General features: G+C 39.1%; 1 protein-coding gene and 1 pseudogene across 1 annotated transcript in view; both read right to left on the reverse strand.

The window, feature by feature from the left end:
• The window catches only part of FRAS1 (Fraser syndrome 1), a 470,336-nt gene that overhangs the window by 56,206 nt on the left and 390,663 nt on the right, over window positions 1-23,467 (reverse strand). The window contains exons 57-60 of the mRNA XM_006885294.1: window positions 14,680-14,885; window positions 11,026-11,182; window positions 6,914-7,114; window positions 1,683-1,870 (exon numbers count right to left, since the gene is read on the reverse strand). Of these exons, the coding sequence (XP_006885356.1) occupies window positions 1,683-1,870; window positions 6,914-7,114; window positions 11,026-11,182; window positions 14,680-14,885 (752 nt within the window). The remainder of the gene's footprint in view (window positions 1-1,682; window positions 1,871-6,913; window positions 7,115-11,025; window positions 11,183-14,679; window positions 14,886-23,467) is intronic.
• On the reverse strand, window positions 15,506-15,878 carry LOC102856422 (annotated as a pseudogene).

The following is a 23,467-nucleotide window of genomic DNA, read 5'->3' on the forward strand; positions in this document are numbered from 1 at the left end:
ACATGCTTCACTCTTGGCTGAGTACCAGAAAGGGCAGAAATGTAAGAATCTCTTGCCTGGCAACCCACAACTTAAGTCTACATCTCCTTTAAAATACAATAGGATAAGTTTTTACAAAGTACCCGAAGTGCCTGGTATTCCTAAAAATACTGCACATCTTGAGAGTTAGAAGAGATCTTACTACTATTTGAGCTTAAAGCCCGATTCCCAAATCAGAGGCTACGATTCACTGTGGCAAAAGAATTCTTTTTACTTGTAACCAAAGCTGTATCATGAATGACCCTTGGTAGCTCAAAGTTGTACTAAACTGTTAGTGGTGTATAGGAGCATACTTGACAAAATAAATGTAAAAGAAGGAAATAGATGTCTTCAATGGCCAAGAAACAGATGCACTATGAAATGATCCTTCTCTTCTAATGTAAAAGATTACTTAATAGAGGTAAGACAGCTTATTCTCACTATATAATTGCTGTGAATTAAATTTCCCTTGGCAAACTCTAGGCGTGTTCCTAATTTTGAAGTTAATAAAATATTTTATTTATCAAGTTGAGATATGTAGTGCTATATTGTCCATAGACAATAACTTCTGTGTATGTGACAAATGTGGAGAATAAAAGGTGTGGGGTAGTACTGATTTCTTACTCTTACAGGTGCTTCTAAAAGATGAGATTACATAGTACTTTTTTTTAATAATTTTAATGAACATTTACAGAGAATTTGGATTTCCATTCATTCATTGCTGCACTTCTCTACCTGCCCAGCCCTCTCCCACTGCCCCCCAGTTCGCTCCTCTCTTTCAAAAGTAAAAGAAGCATGGTTTGTTTTGTTTTGTGAAGATGTAACTCAGTGGCACTGATTACTTCCCTAAAGTTGTGCTATCTTTCTCTGTATTGTTTCCCAAATTGTTTCACCATCATTAACACAAACTCATTCCCCCTAAGCTTCTCATCTAACCTTTTGAACTGCTGTCAGTTTGATCTCATAGAGACAATTTCTTTAAAATAACACAGGCTAAAGGTGGACAATCTTTTCCAATTTAACTATTTCTTGCTTTAAAGATGACTTGGGGTTAGTTTAATTTGAAGGTTTAAAGATTTCCTTTAGGTAGTCTTTAAGATTAAGAGGTGATACGCTAGGACAACGCAGCTTCAATGGCTCAAAAAAAGTCGAGATTTTCAACATGGCTTGGCCTTATTCTCATTCCAGAGCACAGTTTCTCACCTTTGGTATGAACGACATTTTGGTGCTAAGTAATTCTTTGCCACAAAGGCTGTCCTGTGTGCACCGCAGGGTATTTTGCCAATCTTTTGTCTTTACTCCTTTAGATGTACTTCATTTCAAAACAGTGACAACCTACAATATCTCCAGATATTGTGTAATGTTCATATATACAAGGTAAAGTTCTACCTGTTTCTCAACTCCTTTAATACTCTTCTCTAGAGACTACACAACTGAAATCAAATGAGGTGGCAGTGGTTGCACATATGACTCACAGTGACCCTATGAACAAGAGATGTGAAATTTGCCCTATCCTGGACTATCCTTACAGGCTCTGATATGACTGCATCCAGTTGTGACATACTTTGTTAGAACAAAGAAGTAGAGCGATGAAAGTCCTACAGCTCTTAGGCTCTTATTTACTAAGATAAAAAGCTGCAAGTCCTTCAGGTGAAGAAACTCACAATGGGCGGCGCTGGCAAGATGAGGCTCCCTGCTGCCTCCTGGTCTAGAATTGTCACTGTGGCCGTCGTCACATCTCCAAGCACTGCTTCCACTGGGTCATCTGGGCCAAGGACTACGGAGAAAGATTCATGCCATTCCCGGTCTTCATTGGACAGGATTTCAATTTTAAAGAAGATATGATCCACACCTTCAGGAAGGAAAAAACAAGGCGAGAGCAAAGGTCATCACTAGATGATATACCCTAAAGAAGCATGTGAAGGGTGGCACTGGGAAGGCCGTATGTTAAAATATGCCCTTTCCTCTCAGAAGTGTCCTAAAACCACAGTAGCTGCTAATCACTTTCCCCCATCACAAGTGAGGAATCTGTTTTATAGACCAAATTGCACCTGTGGTAGAGGCTCAGTATTGCAGATTTACTATTCAACACCATATGAGGATTAATAGCCCCTGCCTGACACTAGCTGGTGGTAATAAAAATCTATGATCCAAAATACACTCTAGCCTGGTTATGAGGGTTTTTTGCTTAATTTTTCTTTCCCTTTTCCACTTATGCATGAGCTCCTGTGTGGCTGGGAGCACTTACATACCCAGACACCCTTCAATACCACCTCCTGAGGAGCAAAGGCTCAAAGGCTCCCTACCAGGCCCGTCTTCACAAAGATAATGTGGAGCTTTTGCAGCCTGGGAAGAGGATGGCTTAAGCCTTAGGAACTTCTTTCCTTTTCTATAAAATTACTCCCTGAGGGTTCAGATAGCCTGTTGAGAGCTGTAGGTCTCTTTTTTAATTCCTCTAGAGATCTGGACTAGGTTACTTCTAAGACTTATCATTTCCCTCAGATCCTTATGTGTAGATGTGAATGGAAGGCATTTACTTTCCCAGAAAACATTAACAAGATGTATTTATCATGGAGCAGAAATCTCTTTGAAGCTCCAGGGATGAAAGAGATATATACAGCATCCCTTACTCTTTTCTAAGGGAAGCATTCTGTTGCCACTGCCCAAGACATATTGAAAAGTACTTTTAAAACTGCTGCACTTCCAGGCGTATCACTAGTAGTCTCTAAACCTACATGACCCTATGCTCTATGCTGTGTAAGAATCAAGTGTATATGTTTTAAACCTTTCATTGTGCTTTGAGTGAAAGTTTAAAGAGAATACTGGTTTTCCAGTCACTGATTTGAGCCAGGCTTGGTGGCCTAGTGGCAAGAAGCTGTGCTGCAATCCTGAAGGCATGCAGTTTGTGAGGCCACCAGCTGCTCCACAGAAGAGAGATGGACAATTCTCCTTCTGTGCAGCTAACTGCCTCTGAAAACCCACCAGAGGGTCAGCTATGGGTCGGTTCTGACTCTATGGTACACGACAGCAACAACAGTCAATCATTTGTACAGCTTTTGTTTTAGGATATTAATTGCAGTCTCCACATTGTGACAGCACTCCTCTCACTTCCTTCCTTTGAGTCCTGTTTTCATTCATCTTTCTATTCAATTCTTAACTGGTTTTTGAGCTTTCTCCTTGAGCAAATACTGCCCCTTTAAAAAAAAATATGAAGAATTTTCTGAAAGAAGCAAAATACTGCTCTTTGATCTTATATGATTCATTGTTCTAAAGAATGATTAACTCCCAGTATTGCATTTACCTTATAGCATGCTTACTGTTTGCCTGAAAGTTGACTGGGTATGAGAGCCCTTGAAAATTGGCTTTTCTAGCCATTAAGTCAGCTACGTAAGGGACACAGTCTCCAGCTATATTAACTGTAGACACATGGTCTTGCAAACTATCAATAGCTGTGGGACCAGTATAGAATGAGTATGAGGATCCAAGGAGGGGGAGGGTAGAAGCAGAGGGGAGAGGGTAGGGTGGAGTAGAGTGTTAATCATAGAGTTGCACAATGTGATGGGTGTGTGTGTGTGTGAAGGAAATGGGAAGAATCTTATGTGAAAAACAATGCATTTGAACTTTGTAAATAAATCAGTATAATATTTTTTTTTAAAGAGCATATTCCACACTGAAAAATGGCAATGATGGTGGTATAGAGAGGGTGAAGAGACTATGGAACCACTTGCAGATAAACTGAAGGAACCTTGGAGATGAAGCCAAAGATTTTTCTTGTTGGATGATTGAGAAAATCACAGGCTTCTAGAATTTGTGCTGTTGAACTGAACCTAGACTTTTACTGGTTGACTGAGAAGCTGTCTTTTACTAATTGAGGAATTGTGTTTTGCTGTTTATCTTGAGATTGTTGGGCTAAACCTGGACTTACACTGTGTGATATTCTTTGCTTCCCTGACTCTCCAACCTATTCCCCTAGTAAACCCCGCAACTGTGAGTAAAGTCTGTGAGTCTTACAAGGAACATTTGACTCAGTGATTGGAAGGAAAAGGTGCAGGAGCATGTGGGGTAGCAAGTCTGACTAGGTAACTATTGGTATGGTGCTATGGACATCATTGATGGGTAAGGGTTCCCTTTATGAGGTGAGTGGAAGTCAGACTCAGCCACCCTCATGTTTAGCTACATAGTTTTTCATTCCAGGCCCATGGACTTACTATGTGCCACTGTCTTGGGGGTTCCATCACTCTCTGTTAGACCAGCAAGTCTGGTCACTTTTAGGATTTTCAGTTATGTTCTACATTTTTCTCTTACTCTGTTTACGATCTTCTACTGTGACCCAGTTTACAGTGATCACCAGTGGCAGGTGGGAATCTAATTCTTCTGGTCTCAGCACAATGAAAGTTGGTATCTATGTAGTCAATTAATCTTTTGGATCTATCATTTCTATGCACCTTTTTTTTTCTCTTCACTCTTCTTTGCTATGGACAGCACAAAACTAGCAGCTGCATCTGAGAAGGCTACCTGAAAGCTTTTAAGGTCACAGTTGCTGTTCACAAAGTGGGATGCAGAATATTCCCAAGGGTATGGTTCTGAAGCCCTAAGAATAGCAACTCAGACCATCAGGGCATCTGGCTATGATTCATAAATTTATATAACTTTGTTGGCTATATAAGCATATAAATATGAATGTGTCTACGAAGGAGAAAACAGTACACGGGGGCACAAGGTCATGAGCATGTATTTGAAATGGTCAAAGGGAGTGAGAATAACACAGATTCTCACAATCCCAGAGCAAAAAACAGATAAAGGGCCCATAGCCCAGCCCCATGGTGCTCCAGAGTCACAGTAGCTTCACCAGGTTCATTTATTCATTGTTGACTCACAAACTTAAGAGTTGTGGTGCTGAGAATGGGCTTTATTAGGGAAGTAAGTTGGAGAATGGAGAAGGTAAATAATATTACCCAATACAAGTCCAAAGTTTAGCCCAGAAGTTCCAAAGCACAATTCCTCAATTAGTCCAGGCTCTGGTTTCAGTTCAGCAGTCCAATCCAAATCATACAGCAAGGTTTGCCTCAGAGCAGTTAAAGGTGAGCTTTACCTTCAAATATCCAGCAAGAATAGCCAAACATTTAACTATGGCCAGGGCAAATGCAAGGTCATACCTTGCCACAGTCTCTCCACAGCAATGCCACTGTCTCTCCACTTCTAAGGTCTCCCTCAAGTCTTGCTCCCAAGGGTGGGAAGCTCTCTTTTTCTTATCCTAGTCCCACAGCTGATGCCGATTTACAAGACTATGATGTTTGCAAAACCATATGTCTGTAGGTAAGGTAGCTGGAGACCAGAAGCGGTTAACTAATGGCTAAAAAAAAAAGCCAACTTTTAGGCTAACATCACAGCTTATTGAATTATTATTGGACTGTCTTATTTTTAAAAGGTCAATACTAGTCAATTTTAGTTCACTAATACATAGAATCAAGGAGCTTTGGTGGCTTGGTGGTAAGGAATTTCACTGCCAACTTAAAGGTATACCATTCCAATCCATTAGTCTGAGGGAGAAAGATGTGAAATCTTCTCCTATGTGACTTACTGCAGGTCACCTATGAGTCAATTCTGACTAGATGGTACACAATAACAACAACAATGATTAGAACTGTAGTTAGGTGCTGTTGAAGCATAACTGGCTCATAGTTGACCCTCCAGCCAGTTTACAGTCTAAATCCCACAAGAGAAGACTGTTTATCTGTTTCCCAAGATGGAGTAGAACTGCCTGCCTTCTGGTTGGCAGAACAAATTCTTATCCACTAAGCCATGAGAGCGTCATAATATCTAGACTATAGACCTTAAACTTCTATGATTTGCTTGTGGTATTTGTTACAGCTGCATGAGGAAATAGGGGGGAAACCCTAACAAATCAACCCTTTCCCTATCTCACTCTTCTCTACTGCCATACAATTAATAAAAGAGTTATAGTTGGTTGTGACCTGAATCCTTCTTGCTCTCTTTTCTAACTCTAATCTTTTTAGCTTTTTCTAGGATACATTTCATTTAGAAACCCCAAAACAAGGCATCTCATATTCTCAGAAAACCACTGAGCACAGCCTTTCAGATTTTAGCAATCCTTAAAGGGCCCAGAACAGTGTTACGATGGCTAGGGCTGGGCTACCTATAATTCTCTGGTTTGACAGTTATGATGTAGTCATTCTCTTGATGAGGTCTGATGTAATGAAAGAATTTTCTTCAAAGAGTCTGTTGTAAGCACCCAATTCCTTGAAAGAGTTTCATTGGAGTGTGGCCTACACTGAACATATATGGAAGCCTATTCAAACTCACTTGTTCTGCTCAATCAAGATTTTGCATCTGGATCATTGCTTCCAATTCTTGGACTTGAGCTAGTGACCTAACTACAAAGACTTAGGTCAAAAGAAACCACTTTCCTGAGGTCTGACTCATGAACTTGGGACTTAGTAGCATCTACCAGAAGAGTAATTTACATAAGTCTCTCCTACATACATACGATAGTATGCAAAGTTTTATTGGTTTTCCTTCTTTAGAGAACCTAGCCTAAGGCTGTGTCTTGAACTGTCAGTCATGTATCTTCTTAAATCAAGTTATCCTACCACTCAATGAAATCATAGCCTAACATCATACAGCTGTTAAATGAATCAGTATGCCTATCAAATTATGAAATAAGGGATCTAATTTCTCTTTGCTATGTAATTTTTACTAATTAGTTAAAAATTTCAAATATTCTTATAATTTTAAATGTGTGATTAAAAATGTATTTACACCATTGAAGCTACTTCATTCTTCTTTTATTTTGCTGCACATACTTTTCTTCAAATACAAGCTATTCACCTTTCTGTTAGGTAAAGCACACAGACTGGAGTTAGTATTCAATTACCAGGGCTGAACTTCAAGACTCGACTCTTTGGGTAATAATCCACACCGGACTGTGCAGACCCATCCCGGGTGCTACACCGAATCTTGGAGGTTCTGTTCTGATCGCCTCTGCGGATCACCTTGATGTTCAGAATAGCAATGGCATCTGATCCTGCGGGTTCCCGAACCTGGTATGCAGCTTCTTCAAACTCAATGGTGGGGGCTAAAGAAATATGGTTAGGAAAACAAAAATGAGTTAACGTAGCAAAAAAAGCATCCAGATTCCCAGGAAACACTTTATAACTACAAAAGGAATTTCTCACATTACTTAACTATACAGAAGCGAAACGGCCTGCAGCCATAAAAATCAATCAGTATTTACCCTAAGCCATGTTTTGGACAAATAAATTTATTTGAGATCCTGTAGGAGTTATTCCTCAAATGTTTCTTATTAAAAACAATATAGTAGTGGAAATATTTTCCTGAGCCTTTAAAATACATGAGGCCCAAGTTTCCATCTTAGCAGTATAGCTCACAGAAAGCTTTTAAATTTGCACAGTTTATCAAGAGGCACAGGAGACCATTGATAAATATCTATTGACTGATTGTATGAAACAGCACTTTCATTTGTGAATTCTGAGTTTCTAAGGTTTATCATTTCTCTCACTTACAAGCTATTTAGGCTTACCAAATCTTCTTTCAATTCTAGGTTTGCTGGATATCCCTTTCAGGGTTCTTCTCTTTCCTCTCAATTTCTTCCTAAGTTCTCAGAGTAGTTAGGTAAGAATGAGTACTTCAATCTATATGCTCAGCAGATCACTGCAGAAGCTAGACTTTATGTTGAAGAATGTGGCATCACGATTAGAGGAAGTGCCACTTTTGTAAAATGGCACTGACACTGGGGTTTGGAGGAGACTGAGAAAGAGGCGATAAATTATGTATACTGCATTGAAACAGATGAGAGAGAGAACTGTTTAAAAGGGATATATGATTAGCTATTATTGTCATGACAGGAGTCCAGACCGAAGTTCTGCATAGTGGAGTGGACTTGTGGCGAGGGATTATATAACAATGAAAGAATTTTTCTTTTACTATTCAAAGAGAAGAACATTCAAAGTCTCTGTAAATTTTAATTAAAATTAATATATTAAAAATTACAAAAAGATTGGAGGAAGATTCATCAATAACCTGCCTTATACAGGTGGCACAACCTTGCTCACTCAAAGTGAGGAAGACTTGAAGCACTTGCTGCACAGGATGCAGGACCAAAGCCTTCAATATGGACTGCATGTCAACATTAAGAAAACAATAAGCCTCACTAAAGAGTCAGTAGGCAGTGTTATGATAGATGGATGGGGAAAGACTGAAGTTGTTAACAATTTAATCTTTCTTGAATCCACAAGCAACACCTTTGGAACCAGCAGTTAAGAAATCAAATGTTGTTTTGCTCTGGGAAAATCTGCTCTCCAGAGTGATAAAGAGCAATAATGTCAGTCTAAAGACTAAGGTGTGACTGATATAAGCCATCACCTTCTCAACTGTTTGCTATGCATCTGAAAACCAGGCAATGACTAAAGATTAGAGAAAAGAATCTTTTGAGTTGCCATGCTGGAGAAGAATATCACATATATCATAGACTGCCAAGAAAACAAATAGGTCTTTGCTGTAGAAAATGAAATCAGAGTACTTGTTGGAGACAAGGATGATGAAATTCCACCTGACATACTTTGGGCATGTTGTCAGGGGAGGGTGGTAGTCCTTGGAAAAGGACCACATGCTTGGAAAGTTAGAGGGTCAATACAAGAGAATATGAGCCTGGACGAGATGAATTGACACAGGGACTGTGGCAATGAAGTTAAGCATATCAGAGACAGAGAGGTTGGCTCAGGACAGGACAAGGTCCTGAGCCTCTGTTCGTAGGGTTGCTGTGAGTCCTAATTGACTTGACAGCACATAACAACAACAGCAACAACAATAACAATGATATACCACAGTAATTCAGGGAATACAAGACTTCCTAATGTCACCTGGTCTAAGGTACAATTCTCAGTATTAGAAAATTATTAAGAACATGCTGTTTTTATATGTTGTTGTTATGTGCTGTCGAGTCATTTGAGACTCATAGCGACCCTATGTACAACAACCCTAAACCCTGCTCTATCCTGTGCCAATAGCATTGCCTCTGACACACCCATCCCGATTACCCCAGTCACTGAATCAATCCACCTCATAGAGGGTCTTCCCCTCCTGTGCTGTCCCTCTACCCTACCAAGCATGATGTCCCTCTCCAAGGACCTGTCTCTCCTTACAACATGTCCAAAGTATGTCAGACGAAGCCCCAGAATCCTTGCCTCCAAGGAGTAGCCTGGTTTAACCCTCTCTAGGATGAATCTGTTTGTTTTCTTGGCAGTCCATGCTACGTTCAATACTCTTCTCCAGTACCACAGCTCAAAGGCGTCAATTCTCCTTCTATCCTCCCTAGTCATTGTCCAACTCTCTGATGTTTTTATACAGAAGAGTGAAATTGTTTCCTTTTTAACATAATCTCAAGGAGCAGGGTGAGGTGGTGGGTGTGAGAAGAGTGAGGAAAAAAATAATAAATAATGAGAGCAATTACAAATTTTATGCCTTTCTATTAGAGGAATCCCTAGGTGGTAAAAACGGTTAAATGATTGACTTCTAGCTAAAAGGGAATGCTAGTAACCTACTGGCAAGCAGATGTGCTGCCAACCCAAAGGAACATAGTTCAAATCCTTCACTGTAATGTGAGAGAAGGATTGACAATTTCCTTCTTTGCAATTTTCTGCCTTTGAAAACTCTATAAAGGGTCAGCTATGAGTTGGTCCCGATTTGATGCCATATAACAACTAGCTAAAAATTTGTTGACTGAAACCTACTCAGAGACACCTTAAAAGATAGGTCAGAGGATCTGTTTCCTTAAGATCACAGCTTTGAAAATTCTACGGAATACCACATGGTGTCACTATGAGTTGGAAATGGACCAACAGTATGCTACTGAATATTGTAGAAATTTCTAGAGCTTAAGTGTTTATTTCCTTTTCTTAGATCCAATTATACAAGATATAGGTCATTTGAGATTTCATAGTTTTTAATATGAAAGCTCTTGGAAACTTAGGAGGGTCAGTGTAACATAGTATGAATTCCTTCTCTGGGTCACTTTTGAATATGAACCTGAATCAGTTTTGTTAAATAACTGAATTCTGAATTTCATGTTTGGCTTTTCTTGTTTTGTCCAATGTCCAAGTTATTTCCTGATTAGTTATTGGAAACCCTAAGATTGTCATGCTATCAGGATTAAATTAAATAAGAGAATGAAAAATGGTTAGCAAAATTCTTAGTATACAGTAAATAGTCAATCAGCAATTTACTACTATTAATAATAATATCCAGAGATTGAAATACTCGTTTTAATAAGACAATTACATGCCAAGTTGAAACAGGTTTCATTTTCCCTGCTGTCTGGACCATTCTTTTATAACATCTGAAGTTAATTCTTTTTAGGTTAGTAGGCTGAATCAATGAGATAGAAGAAAAATGAGAAATTAGATTTTTCCGGAAGGTAGAAGTCTCTTAAGTCAGTTCAATAGATTAAACAGATTCTGACTTATTTCCAGTTTTAGTCCTGAACTACAATCACTTAACATTTTACTCTCTCTGTCTTAGCAACTCCAAACTATTTTTTAACCATACTCAGTCCTTTCTCATGCCAGAATGGTAGAAATAAATGACATGAAAAATATCTATAAATGCTTTGTGGTGCAGTCCTTATGGACACCGATATGTAGGAAGCTCTGGTGGCATCATTCCTTGGGAGTTGCCCCGCTAAAAGGAAAGGCAGCTCTGACCCACCAGACGTTCAGAGGAAGAAAGATGAACAATCTTCTCTTTGTGATTTACTGCCTCTGAGTATCTATCTACTGTAGGGTCAGCTATGAGTCAGTTCGGACTTGATGGCAATGACAGTGAGTTTATTAATAAATGGATCACTGTAGAGGGTGAATGTCTGTTGCCAACGTTTTATACAAATACACAAAGATTGTTGTTACTGGTAGGTGTTTTCATAACACCTACAATGACATTATTGGTGAAACGTCAAGTAATTTATTTTCTTACCATCTTCATCATTGGATACGGTGATGGTGGCCACGTTATGCTTTCCAACTCTAGCTCCACTCCAGTGATTACCAAGAGGATGGCCAAGGTAGACCCTGAATTGTTCCTCTGGCTCAAACATTGAGTCATCATGGATAAAGACAGTGCAGTTCTTCACCTAGTATAAGAGAAATTCAAATGTTCAATGAGATAATAAGACTTTTGTTTGCTTTCCTAGAAAATAACATTTCTCTTTGGTGGTATCAGAGTTTATGTATCTATAAAAGGAGCCAATTTCATTCATAAAATAAGATGTTTAAATCTATTACTTAATGCCTCAATGGAGCCTCACATTACAACATTCTAAACCATCTTGAATTATTGACTTTTAGTTATGAAAAAAAAAATCAATAATACAAATAAGCCATTAAAAAGCACCTGAAGAGTATTTGCAAGCTTTCCCACATTTTCCCTGGGCTGATCAATATATTTGCATGTTACAATAGGTAGATTTCAGATGATGGAGGTTTAACATATTGATTTGATTTCCCGGAGGACTCAATAATGTTCCTCTTCCTTTGTTATTATTGAATGGTCTTATAATGACCTCAGAAAGGCTTTGTATTAGGCTAACGACACCTTTAAATGCTCAAATGCTCAGATCTGCTGGCAAACAGTATCTCAGGAGAGGATTCCTGAGTACGGAAAGCTTCAAAACACGAGTCAAATCCTTGTTGGGTGAGACAAACATGAGACAGACAAAAATACCAAAGTGAAAAAAACCAAGTGTCTCTCAAACAGAATCTTCTCTACTGTGAATTGTATTTTGAGAAAATATGCAATGAGTTCACACCATTCTAGATGACAGAGTTTAGGGCTGTTGTACATAGGGTCACTATGAGTCGCAAGCGACTTGACGGCACATAACAACAACAACATGCACATTTGAAAAAAAAATATTCATTTTCTTTGGTTTGCTAGGTGATTAGCCTTTCAACCTGCTACACATGCCTCTGCTGCCACCCCTTCCCCTCTTAGGTCCCCATATATGTTTTACTAGTTATCTTTCTATTTTAAAAATAACTGTCTTTTGCAGTATTTGTCCTTATGAGATTGAATTAATTCACTCAGCATAATGTTCTCCAGTCTCTCCCAAGTTATGTAGCATTTTTCAAAATTGTTGTTGTTCCTGAGTGCTGCATAGTATTCCATTGTGTGAAAGTACCACAATTTCTCAATCCATTCAGTTAAGGCTGGACTTCTGGGCTGATCCTCCAGCTGTTTTTCAGAGGCCGTAAATCACACAAAAAGAGATTGCCCAACTGGTGGATTCAAACCTCATGCTCTTAGGTGCCCAACTGGTGGATTCAAACCTCATGCTCTTAGGTTCACAGAGCAAGCCCAAACTCACTAGCTCTCCAGGGCTCTGTCTGTATGTCCTATGGCCCAGCTGTTTTTCTCCAGAGCATATACACAATGACATGCTAACTAAGGCAGGAAGTGGGCATGTGTACAGATGGTCATAGTAGCACTATTGGAGTTACCAGAGCATTAGGAAATTACTGAATACTCTGGTGACATAATCTGTAAGGAATTACACTGTTAACCCAAAAGTCATGCCTCTCTGATGATCATTCAAATCCACCAGTGCACCAAGGGAGAAAGATGGGCAATCTCTTTCCTTGTGATTCATAGCCTCTGAGAAACCTGGGGGATAGCCTGCTATGAGTCAGTTCTGACTTAATGGCAATGAGTTTGAGTTTGATGCCTGTGGTTCCTCACAGCTGTTTATCACTGGGAGTGGATGGGTAAAATGTACTAGATGCACACTATGAAATATCTTACAACTGTTGGAAGCAATGGAAACAAACATATTCCACTGCTGTTAAGTCTTAAAACACATTATTGATTAAAACAGCCAAACACTGAAAAAGATGCAACACAATAACATTTATATAAAATAAAAATCAAGCACATAAAACAAATTCTTTTTCCCCCCCAAAACAAATGAAAATGAAGGATACACTTTAAGCACAACACAGCAGTAACATGAGGTGAGGAAGAGAACTTGGCTGGAGAATACAAGGAAAACAGAATGAATAAATCAATAAAGAGAAGGGTCTTGTGTCCCACACAAAAACCAGCTACTGCTACTGAGTCTACTCTGCCTCACAGTGGCTTCTGCATGTCAGAGGAGAAATGTTTCTATCTGTCAGGTTTTCAGTAGCAGAATTTTTAGAGGTAGAATTTCATACTTTTTTCCTGAGGTACCTCTGCTGTTGTTGAGTACCACTGAGTTGAAACTGACCCATAGCTGACCTGCCAGTGAATTTTCAGAGCCAGTTAATTGCATGGGAGGAGACTGCCCATCCTTCTCCTGAGAAGCACATTTGAACCACATGCCTTCAGGATTGCAATGCAGTTTTTTACCACTAGACCACCAGAGCTCTGAGATACCTCTACTTGGACTAAAAATTTTTTAGTTAGCAACTGAGCACGTTAGCCAATTGTATCACTCAAGGGGTTGATGTTGTTAGGTGCTGTTAAGTCAAGAACAACTCATAACAACCCTATGAACAAAATATCTGAACCCTGGCCTATCATGCACCATCCTCATATTTCCTGACACACAAGAGCCCATGACAGCAGCAATGTCAATCCACCTAGTTAAGGGTCTTTGTCTTCTTCACCAACCTCCATCCTTTCCAGCATCCGGAAGTATGGGAGGTGAAGCCTCATCATTCTTGCCTCCAAAGAGCACTGTGGCTGCACCCTCTCCAAAAGACTGCTGTTTGTTCTCTTGACCATTCATGGGCTGTTCAGTGCTCTTCTCCAACACCACATTTCAAAGGCATCAATTATTTTTTCCGTCTTCCTTATTCATTGTCCAGCTCTCAGATGCATAGCAAGTCATCAGAAAGACCATGGATTGAATCAGAAGCACCTTAGTCCTCAAACTGACATCATTACTCCTCAATAATTTTGAAAGGTCTCTAACTTCAGATTTTTCCAGTGCAATATGCCTCATTATTTCCTTACTGCTGGCACCAAGGGTGTTAAATGTGGATCCAAACAAGATGAAGCTGTTGACATTTTCAGTCTCCTCTCTACCACCCAAGGTGTAGGATTATTTTAATCATCTATGACTGAGGTTCAAAAATGCAGAAGTATGATTCTCATTCCGTATATACTTTTGGCATACATTGAGGTCTGCAGACTAATTCTAAAGCAGCCATATACAGGGACTAGAGTTTCCCAAAACTTCCAGAGTTTTCATGTGTGCCTCAAGGACACTCACTGACTTGCATCTGCTCAACATCTATTTGCTACTATACTACAATATATGTTGCCTTGGGTCAAGGGCCCAGGTATTAGATTAGAGAACAGCTTCTTATTCTCCTAAGAGACACCAGTGGAGGGTGTTGATTTCAGCTGAAGAACAATCTTTACTTATCTGAGTCTTCTACATTTTCAAAATGCTACATTTAATCTGGATTTCCCAGCTCAATCCATAATATATGGATTACATATTATACATACTTTTGATTTTTATTTGTCAAAAAATAAGCAAACTCTTAGGATACTCGGAATTTGTTGAGATTATTTTATCATGAATAAATAAATGAATCAAAGAAGAAAAGAATCACATCTCTCAGCCACAACAAATGCACTTACTTTCTCCCCTTTCAGAAATGTAATCCGAGAAGAGTCTGAATTTCTTCTCTCTTCAAAGTCTTCCATGACCTGAGCTGTATGGCTCTGTGTGTAGCATCTCACAGATGACTCGTAGCTCAGATCCCCACTCCGGATGATGGGAATGTGCAACACACCTTCTTTCTCCTTCACCAGGAGTAAATCCTTGGCAAACTGCATGCTGGGCACTAGGCAAAGAGATGGGAAAATGAAAGCATCATTAGTTTACAGAGTGGCTACTGCTGTCATCAACCATCATCAGTCTCTCAGCAGGAGGGCTTCACCGGGGGCCTACTAGGCTGGCAAATCCCAGTGCACTCTGGGTTGCAAGGAATGACTTTTGCATTCAGAGAACCATTTCCACTGGAGTGTGACTTCAGTAAAGTAAAAGAAATCAGTTTTGTACCTGTCTTCCCTTAATTCCAGCAAGGGGTCTCCATCTTAAAGGCCCTACAGGTACCAGGTGGTACCTGTACCACAAGGAACACAAGGGCAAAAAATGGCCTGTTGTTGTTGTTAGGTGTTATCAAGTCAACTGCAATTCATAACAACTCTCTGAACAGATGACTGGAACCACGCATGCCCTATCCTGCCCGGCCTCATGAGCTCCACTTTGTCCGAGTCATAGTGTCATTTCACCTCCTTGAGGGTCTTCCTCTCTTCTGTTGATCCTCTACCTTTCCCAGTATGATGCTGTTTTGTTGGTTTTTTAAAAGGCATATATAGACTACAAACAAAGTAAACATTTAATCATATGCCAAATACTAGCTGTTCTAGAAATTGTTCCATTAAGCTTAAGCAGTTTTATTCAATAATTGTTATATTCATTGGAGTCCATTACTTGTCTTCTGTTGAATGTAACTGTTGTTTTCTGTTTGTTGGCTTACTTTTTCAAGGATTTCTATTAAACTTTGTTCTGATGCCTTCCTGCTTAGTTGGCCATATCATGCCATCTGCATTAGGTAACTCTCTGCGGCTTTACTTTTCTCAGGCTTTACAAGTGTTATATTACTTATCCTGGCCTGGGCTGACTGATCCAAAAGCTGGGCTATGATGCTATTTCTCATTTCTGCTTCCTTCTGATTTGCTTCCTATTGAACTGCATCACCAGAATCCCCGAGCCTTGCCGGCATCTTGGCCAGCCTCCACTTCTGAAGTGTCTCCAGCTCTTCGTCCGCCATGGCACCAAAGTCTGGGCCAAGCAGCCTGGCAGACTTGGTGGACCACTACCACTCCTTATGCAGGCCTCGGTGCAAGCATGGCCCTCCTCACTCCAGCATGATGCCAATTTCATGGGCTGGCCCCTCCTGACAACATGATCAAAGTATAGGAGATGAAGTTTCACCATCCTTGCCTCTAAGGAATATGGTTCATATATAAAAATTCTTTTGATACAGAGTTAAGTCCCTTGAAAGTTCACTCTCCGCCTGAGGCTTCAAGAAGGAAAAAACCACTGCAAAGCTCATAGATAAGAGGCTACTCATACTGACACTGGGGTCAGGGAGACAACAGCGAAGAGTGTGACACGGACCATGTCTTATATCAAGGGGCCCTGCTTCTTGGCTTCAGTCTTCTTGCCAGATCTTATCTTCAAAAGAAGCCAGAGAGATGGAAATTTCATGTGGTATCTCCTAAATTTAAAACTAGCAGCCAATTAAAATGATAAAGGGAAATTCTGTGCAGGTCAAAATGACAAAACCACAGACCAAATTTGAATAATGGCACTACAGTTTGTGACCACTGTTTTATAGTTCTACAGTTGTGTTGTTCACCCAGCAGGTGTGAGGGAGAAAGACAGGCACTCTTCTCTCGTCCAATTTACAGCCTTTGAAAATCCTCTGGAGGGCCAGCTATGAGATGATTTTGAATCCATGGCAATGAGACGAGGTTTAGAGTCACCTCTTCTTTTTTCAATTCATGTGGCCTAATTTGCTTTTAGGGAGGAACCACAGACACAGAAACTACAACAATGGGCTAAGCACAGCAAGGAGGTAAGGATGGTATAGGATCAGGCAGGGTTTTACTGTTAGAGCCGACTGGACAGCACTCAACAACAATAGTGAAACTGGTAAAAAGAAAGCAAGGGCTTGTCCATTTCCTCTAGGTTTTCATACTTGTTTAAGTACAGTTTTTCCTAATATTTCAGTGTTAGCCTTTTTATTTTAGTTGGTTCTGTTGTGATGTTGCCCATTTCATCTCTTATTAAGATTATGTGTTTCTTTTCCTTCTTTCCTTTTGTTAGTTTTGCTAGTAGTTTGTCGATTTTATTGACCTTTTCAAAGAACCAACTCCTAGTTTTGTTGATTGTTTCAATTGGTTTCTGCTTTTCTATTTAATTTCTTTCTAAACCGGGCTGCTCCTTGGAGGCAAGGATTCTGAAACTTCATCTGACATACTTTGGTCGTGTTGTAAGGAGGGACTGGTTCTTGGAGAAGGACATCATGCTTGGGAGGGTGGAGGGCAGACGCAGGAGGGGAAGGCCCTCTAGGAGGTAGACTGATTCAATGACTGGGGAAATTGGGATGAGTGTGTCGGGGACAATGAGATTGGCACAGGACAGAGCAGAGTTTAGAGCTGTTGTACACAGGGTCATTATGAGTCACAAGCTACTTGATGGCACATAACAACAACAATTTTTATAGTTTCAGTTTTTTTAGAGTGTGTCAGGTTTTCTTGCTGTTCTTTTTCAATTTGTGGGAGATGTTGCGTTAGAGAATCAATGGCCATTTTTTTCCCTGCCTTTTGATGTGTTTGCTTATTGCTATAAATTAACGTCTGATTGTTGCTTTGGCTGTTTCCCAGAAGTTTTTGGTAAGTGGTGTTTTCATTGCCATTTGTTTCAAGAAACTTCTTAATTTCCTTTTTTATTTCTTTTACTACCCATTGATGTTCAAGCAAGGAGTTGTTCAGCTTCCAAATGTGTTTTTTTTTTCCTCCTTTATCCTCTTGTTATTAATTTCTAATTTTGTGTCATTGTGGTCTCAAATAATTTGCTCAGCATACAGATTGATTAGCTATGGAAAGAGAATATAACCCTGACACACTCACTTCCTAATTTTAAACTCTATAGTGTCCTTTTGCTCTCTTGGCACAGTAGCGTCTTGGTTTAGATTTCACGTGAGCACAATTAATTGCTCTGGGATTCTAAGTCTTTTCAATGTTAGCCATAACTTGTTGTGATCTACATAGTCAAATGCCTTTACACAGTCAATAAAGCATAAAAATATATTCTTCAGGTATCCTTTACTTTCAATCGGGATCCATCTGACATCAGCAATGATATTACTGGTTCAACGGCCTCTTCTAAATCCTGCTTGAACTTCTGGCAGTTTCCTATCTGTTCTAGCCATTTTTGAATGATCTTCAGTAGTATTTTGTTTGCATGTGATATTAACAATACTGTTCTACAGTTTCCACATACTGTTGGATCACCAACAGGTTGGGAATGGGAACAAATATCGACTTTTTCTAATCTGCTAGTCTGACAGCTATCCTCCAAATTTCCTGCCACAGACTGGTGAGTGCATCCAGTGCTTTGACTGAAACAAGTCATTTGGTATCCCATCAATTCCTGGGGCCTTATTTTTTGCCAATGCCTTCCATGCAGCTTCTTTCTTCTTCATTAATATTGGCTCCTGCTCATATGTTACTTCTTGAAAATTTTCAGTGTCAATCATTTCTTTTTGGTACAGTAACTCTGTGTATTCCCCCCACCTTCTTTTGATGATTCCTGGGTAATTTAATATATTGTCCATAGCATCTTTCAATATTGCAACTTGAGGTTTAAAATTGTTTTCAGTTCTCCCAGTTCGAGAAATGCAGAGTGAGTTCTTCCCTTTTTAATCTCCAATTCTAGCTCTCTGCACATTCCATTATAATACTTTGTCTTCTTGGGCTGATCTTTGAAATGTTCTGTTTAGCTCTTTTACTTTAGCAGGTTTCCCCTTTGTTTTCGGCTTCTTAATTCTCTAGTGCAATTTTCAGATTCACTTATGACATCCATTTTTTTCTTTCTTTCTCCTCTGTCTTTGTAATGACTTTTTGCCCTCTTTATGGATGACATCCTTGGTATCATCCCACAACTCATCTAGCCTTCGATCTTTGGTGTTCAATACTTCAAACCTATTCCTGATTTTGAAATTCAGATTGAATAGATTCAAGATCATATTTTCGTTCTAGTGGACTTGTTTTAATTTTCTTTGTCCTTTATTTAAACTTGCATATGAGTAATTTATGGTCTGCCTGACAGTCTGCCCAACCTAGTTTTGACTGGTGATACTGAGCTTATCCAATGATTCCTTACACAGATATAGTCAATCTGATTCTTATGCAGCCCACCAGGTGAGGTCCATGTGTAAAGTCACCATTTGTGCACCAAGGTATTTGCAATGAATAAATCATTAAAAATACAAGATCATCCCTGTTGCTGTTGTATACCTTAAAGTCTGAACTGACCCATAGCTGACTCTCTGGTGGATTTTCAGAGGAAGTTAATTGCAAAAGAAGAAATTGCCCATCTTCTTCTGTGGAGTAGATGGTGGCTTTGAACCACGTGCCTTCAGGACTGAAGGGCAGCTTCAGGCCACTAGGCCACTGGAGCTCCATAGGTTGTTGTTATGTGCCGTCGAGTTGCTTGCAACTCATAGCGACCCTATGTACAACAGCCCTAAACTCTGCTCTGTCCTGTGCCAATCGCACTGTCTCTGATCCCTATTATCCCAGTCACTGAATCAATCCACCTCATAAAGGGCCTTACCCTCCTGCGCTGTCCCTCCACAAGTCGTTAAAAATATTTTGTGCTTAACTATTAACTTGAAAGTTCATGGTCTACACTTATATATCAGTACAGTGGAAGAAAAGGTCTGGTGATCTACTTCTTTTAAGATTAAGGGCAAGAACATCCAGCCCCGTAGTTCTACTCTGTAAACAGGAGACTGTAAAACTGACTTACTCAGTAGCACTAACAACAACAATAATGACAACAAACTTCAGCGGGTTTTCAGAGGCAGTAAGCTGCATGAGAGATTGCCCACTTTTCTCTTGCAGAGTAGCTGGTGGATTTAAACCACATTCTTTTGGGTTAGTAGTGCAACTCCTTACCATTAGCCACCAGAACTCCACTGGTAAAGCAGCTGGGATAAGAAAATATTGCATTTGGATAGATTTGGATTTTAACTCTGGGTCTGTTACTTTTCTCCATGTGATCTTAGGTAAATTATTAAACCTCACTTTGCCAGGTTGAAGAGCTATTATACCCATTATCCACTGCCAGTGAGATGATTCTGATTCACAGCAACCCTCCACCACGTTTCTGAGACTGTAAATCTTAAGGGAAAGGACTCCCTTCTTTCTCCCACAGAATGGCTGAGGTATTCAAACTACCAACCTTCAGTTAGCAGCGTTAAAGATGCATGACACCACCAGTGCTCCTTGAAGAGCTCTTTAATAATGAATCTAAGATCATCCTGAAATTTGCATATTGAGAGTAGTTCACAAATGTCGTCTACTGTAATGAAATGGGGACACTCAGTAAAAATAACCAGTAAATAGTACGATGGGCTACTGAAAAAAGATGTGGGATTTCTTTCTCTAGATGAATTCTTAAGTGAATATAAATTGTTGTAGCCTTCTTGAAAAATGAGAAATATTTTAATGCATTAATTTCTATATTTGTAACCATAATATCCAGCAATACAATAGTGAGAAAAACTTAACACAGAATCATTTGTGCTGAACAGAGTGCAATGGGGATTGCTTGTGTTATTGGACTCCCTTGGTGTGTGTGATAAACTACCACACATCAGAAGTAATGAAATCTACTATGTACCACATACTGTAGTAGGTATTTCCATATATATTTTATCTAATTTAGTGCTTACAAGAATCTTCCATTATTTTCAAAAGAGCAAGATGAGACAAAATAATCTGAAGCCTCTGGACTAAAAACATTGTAGTGTTAGGAAGTAGCAGTTAGACTTCATGATTTCTCACATTGCAATAGATGAAGCTTGGGGGTCTATTTTTAAGTTCTCAGTTGTTAATGGAAAGGTTGGCATTTGAACCTTCCAGATGCTATATGGGAGAAAGTTTGCTTCTGTAAATATTTATATGCTTTGAAATCCTATGGGGCAGTTCTCCACTGCCCCACAGGACTGCTGTGAATTAGAACAGCCTCAGTGGCAGTGAGTTTTGGACTTTCGCATTAATTTTCCACCCTTTCAGAAAGAAAATAAGCTCTCTTTTCATAAAAATAATACAAATTAAATCAAATAAATAAGAATAACTGAATATCCTTATTTTGAAGATTTCACTAAGAATAAAAAACACACCCCAACCTCACACACATTCTTTTTCATATAGTCCAGCTTCTCAGATTACTTAATCAGCAGACTTACTAGGTATTGGTAAAGGATACAACCCTGGTACACATTAAACCATATACTATTCCCTTATTCTATTCCAAAGACTGCTCTGTTGTCTTTGTAAAGGTTTTATATGACCATAATAAAGTATTCTGAAATTCCCATTCTTCTCAATATTATTAGTAATTTGCCCATGAAGTCAAAGGTTTTTTTCATAACCAAGAAAATACAAGTAAATATATTTCTGGTACTTCCTGATTTTAGCAAAGATCCTTTGACATTAGCAATGATGTCCTTGGTTCCAGCCTCTTTTAAATTTAGCTTGAATTTCTGGCAGTTTCCTGATCATGTATTTCTTCAGTCATTTCAAAAATAATCTTCAGGAAGATTTTACTAGCACTCTGGTAGAATCATTTTTTTTTTTTTTTAATGGGAAGAAATATAGATGTCTTCCAGGTCATTGATCAGTTATCTGTCTTCCAAAGTTTCTGGCATAGACCAGTCAGCATGTCCAGGGCTGCATTCCTCTGTTGAAATACCTCAATTGGTATTCTGTCAATTCTTGAAGCATTCCCCCCGCCTCCATGACTTCAATGAAGCTTATCTTCTTTTATTATCTGTTATTCTCTATTACCTCCCTGAAGTAATTCAGTCAATCATTTTCTTTTTATTACAATGACTCCATGTACCCCTTCCATCTTTCGATGCTTCCTGTATCATTCAATATTTTGTCCATGGACTCCTTCCTTTAGCACTACAACTGAGGCTAGAATTTGACCTTCAAATTTTTCAATTTGAGACATGCTGATAATGTTCTTTCTTATTGGTTTCCTGATGTCACATCTTCGTACATTTCAACATGTTACTATGCCTCCTTGAGCTGCTTTTTCAAATCTTCTGTTTAGCTTTCTTATTTCATCATTTCCTCACTTTAGCTTCATTACAGGCAAAAGAAAGTTTCAGAGTCTCTTCTGAAGTATAGTTGTTTTAGTAATTTCTTTTAGGTCTTTTTAATGGCCTTTTGCTTTCTTCATGTAATTTCTACTATTGTTGTTAAGTGCCATTTAGTACAACTCACAGCAATCCTATATATAAAGAAGACTGTGGCATTAGGATTGGAGGAAAATCCATCAACAATCTACCTTATACAAACTACATAACACTGTTTGTAGAAAATGAAGAAGACTTGAATCATTTACTGAAGATCAAACTGTATCTTGCAGTGTGGGTTACAGCTCAACATCAAGAAACAAAAAACTTTACAAAAGGATCAATGGAAGCATCATGATAAATGAAGGTAAGATTGATGTTGTCAAAAATTTCATTTTACTTGGAACTACAATCAACATCCATAGAAATAGACATCAAGAACTCAAAAGATGTGTTACCCTAGTAAATCTATCATCAAGGACATCTGTAAAGACTAGGGTGCACTGAACAAAGCCATAGTTATTTTCAATTGCTTTGTGTGCATGTAAAAGTTGGACAATGTCAGGTTATTCCTTGACATCTAATGGTGCAGACACTGTTTCATAGATATTGGGCATGCTTTCATGAAGTGCTAGACTTTGGAAAGAGGCATTGCACTGGGGAAGATGGAGGGTCAGATAATGATAGAAATACCCTCAAGAAGGAGGAGAATAGATGCTTTTAAGCTGCGGTGTGGAGAAGTGTTGAATATACCATGGACTGCTGAGAGAATGAACAGATTCATCCTAGAGAGGATTAAACTAGGCTGCTCCTTGGAGGCAAGGATTCTAAAGCCTTGTTTGATATACTTTGGGCATGTTGCAAGGTGGGATCAGTTCTTGGAAAGGGACATCATCATTGGGAAGGTGAAGAGACAGCACAGGAGAAGAAGACCCTGGATGAGATGGATTGATTCAGTAACTGGGGTAATGAGGGTAGGTGTGTCAGAGACAATAAGACTGACACAGGATAGAGCAGGGTTTAGGGCTATTGTACATAGAGTCTCTATGAGTCACAGGCAACTTGACGGCACATAACAACAACAACAACAACAACAACTCTCAATATGATTAAATGATGGTAACAATAGGCTTGAGCATAACAGGGATTAACGTGGTAGGGCAAGGCTCTGACCTGTTATTCATAAGGTTGTTGTGAGTTAGAGTTAATTGACAACACCCAACAAGACAACAAATCTAAATTCCTCATTTTATCAATTCTTTCCAAAAGATACCTGTCAAATCTTCTCTTTCTTCTTTACCTTCATGTTACTTCAACTGAATTTTTACAACATATTGTCTACTGCTCCAACGACTTCCTATATGGTCTCCTCTCCAGATTTCTTGGGTTGTGAGCGATATTTTGTTCATATACCTGTTTAATTATTCTTGCATGCCATCTAATAATTAGAATTATTTTTCTAAAACAAAAATCTTAAC

Source organism: Elephantulus edwardii, unplaced genomic scaffold (genome assembly GCF_000299155.1).
Source record: "Elephantulus edwardii isolate Elephantulus edwardi_28Jun2011 unplaced genomic scaffold, EleEdw1.0 scaffold00042, whole genome shotgun sequence".
In the NCBI taxonomy this organism is placed as follows: Eukaryota; Metazoa; Chordata; class Mammalia; order Macroscelidea; family Macroscelididae; genus Elephantulus; species Elephantulus edwardii.